This window comes from Thalassophryne amazonica, chromosome 16 (genome assembly GCF_902500255.1).
Source record: "Thalassophryne amazonica chromosome 16, fThaAma1.1, whole genome shotgun sequence".
Taxonomy (NCBI): domain Eukaryota; kingdom Metazoa; phylum Chordata; class Actinopteri; order Batrachoidiformes; family Batrachoididae; genus Thalassophryne; species Thalassophryne amazonica.
Window position 1 is genome coordinate 71620181 of NC_047118.1, and position 2500 is coordinate 71622680.

Consider the following 2500-nt stretch of genomic DNA (forward strand, 5'->3'; position numbering starts at 1 on the left):
CGGGACATTTTGTGCAATGTGAGTGAAAATCTGTTATACAAAATCTGTTATACAAAACCAGCTTAATTTTTCGAACCATGTCCACTTCGATGTGTCTCACAGGTTTAGAAAAAATTTTGATCAAACAAAGCGCCAGTCTCTCAGCAACTTCTCAGACAAAGGAATTCCGACGAGGGGCTGGACGACTCCTCCCACAAGGAGTGCTCACAGGCGAATGACGTCACCGACAGGCGTGGAAAAACTCACGCATGCGCACGAGGGTTCAAGCATGTCTGACGTAAAAACATATGAATGAAATCCATATAGTTTTTGAAAAAAATAAAAAGGACCTATACTTTACGGACAGCCCTCGTATAGATAGATAAAGATAGACAGATGAAGATAGATAGATATATAGAGTGATAGATATATAAAGGTAGATAGATATATAGAGATAGATAGACAGATAGACAGATAGAAATAGATAGTGAGATAATCTTTGAAAGAGCAAGGCCAACAGGCTTGGTTTTGCTGTCTTGTTTGAGACAGTTTCACCAGGTAATGCTCAGAATTCTTCTGATGCAGCATAGGTGGAAGGCTTTGAGACTACATTCTTGGGGGGCATACAGGGCCCATGCTTCCCTAGCACAGAGCAGCATGCTGTGCACACAGGTTTGTTACACCTTCATCTTAGTGTTGAAGATCAGTAAAGGGTTGTTCCACACCCTCTTCACAAGGCGGACCACTGCTGTTGCAGCCTCCCCAATCTAAGAGTTCCACTTGGCTTCAAATGAGAGGCTGCTGAAGGTAGCGGCACCAAGGTAGGTGAAGACCTCAACCAACTCTTGAGGTGTAGTTGTCAATGGAAATGTTTGGGATCTTCCTGACATCTTGAGCCATGATTTTGGTCATCTTGAGGAGAATCGTGAAACCATAAAGCCTCCACAGTTGCAAATAGCATCTCCCTGATCAGTTCTTTCTGCACTTTTGTCTTTGCATGGAGATACACAAGGTTGAAGAGGGTACCATCACTTCTTGTGTGGTGGTAAATGCCTTTTTCTGACTAACTAAAGGTGTGAGACAGCAGCAAGGAAAAGAAGATGCCAGAGCAAGCACACAACCTTGCTTTATCCCATTCCTGACTGGTAAAGGCTGTGAGGAAGAGCCGTCATACTGTGCGAGTGTGAAACGCATATTGGTCACTGTCTCTCTCTCTCACTCACACACACCTCCTTTGTGCTGTCACTGGCCAGCGCGTGGGCCAGGTGAGCACTGAAAGTGCTCTTTCCCACACCTCCTTTCCCAGACAGGACCAGGATCTTGTGTTTGATGGTGGCCAGCTTCAGCCCTATTTCTGCTATGGCTGCAGAGACACAAAGGACATAAAGGATGGATTACTTCACCTTTGTACATTCATTTTCTATACCAGTTTTTTCCAACTAAGGGTATTATTATTACTATTATTGGTTATATTAGATATGACCATTGAACACAACTTCTTCTGCTGACAGTTAAAGTGTCTCTTCAAAAACAAAGCAAATATTAGTTTACTGTGGTCAACCATGTTTTTGTTTACACTCAACTTTGTTCACCTGGAAAGCTTTGAGGTCAGACACCAGTACACTTCAAGTGAAAGCTCAGTCTGACGTCCCAGTTTTCAAGAATGCAGCGTCAGTATGTCACGCATGTAGATAGATGATAACTAATTGTTTTTCATACACTACAATCCCTTTTGAAAAAGGTTGCAGGACCTCCAAATAAGTTAAAAAAAAAAAAAGTGTCATAATCTGGGAAAATACAGTAGCTAAAGGCATCCTAAATGTACGAGGGTAGGCTGAAAAGTTCTAAGGCTCACTATAATGCAGTTAATGCATTACTCCTTCATGGGGAGACTTAGAACTTTTCAGCCTACCCTCGTATATGAAGATGCAGTGAGTCATACCAGGGTCTGGTGCCTTGGTGGCTCCAGAAGCACACAGTTTCTGGTTTGGACAGCCCTGACATGCAGACGTCTTTCCTGCCTCCTCGCTCTTTGTTCCAGGACAGTCTGAAAAAAATAAATGGGTGCAACAAAACAGTTCAACATCCACATTATTAAAGTCTTTGCCTCATTATTATTATTATTTACAGCTCACACATAGCATCAGCCAGTTCATAGTTTCAAGTGTACATGTACGAAATACACCATTTACATTGCTGGGTCAGAACTGAAAGCACATAAACAAACTGAAACAAATCCATGTGTTCTGCTGGTGTCTGCTGTGATAGGCTGTGGTAACAGAGAATATACTCTGTTACAGTGGATGACTGACACTCATCTGAACACACACATATATATGTTAATCAGTGTGTCAGTCTGACTCCCTTTCTGGAGTCAGACTGACACACTGATTAACAGCAGACAGGATGAGTTCATCAATGAAATCACCTGGTGGAGTTTGTGGTTACAAAGAAACTTGCAGCCTCTTTGCCCTTTCTGGAGTCTCTTTCAATTAAATTATTTGTCCAGTTGTCTTCCTTA

The 2500-nt window shown here is 42.2% G+C and overlaps 1 protein-coding gene across 1 annotated transcript in view; it reads right to left on the reverse strand.

Annotated features, from left to right (window-relative positions):
- The window catches only part of nubp1 (nucleotide binding protein 1 (MinD homolog, E. coli)), a 54736-nt gene that overhangs the window by 44139 nt on the left and 8097 nt on the right, over positions 1–2500 (reverse strand). Inside the window, exons 2-3 of the mRNA XM_034190646.1 lie at positions 1922–2026; positions 1209–1342 (exon numbers count right to left, since the gene is read on the reverse strand). Of these exons, the coding sequence (XP_034046537.1) occupies positions 1209–1342; positions 1922–2026 (239 nt within the window). The remainder of the gene's footprint in view (positions 1–1208; positions 1343–1921; positions 2027–2500) is intronic.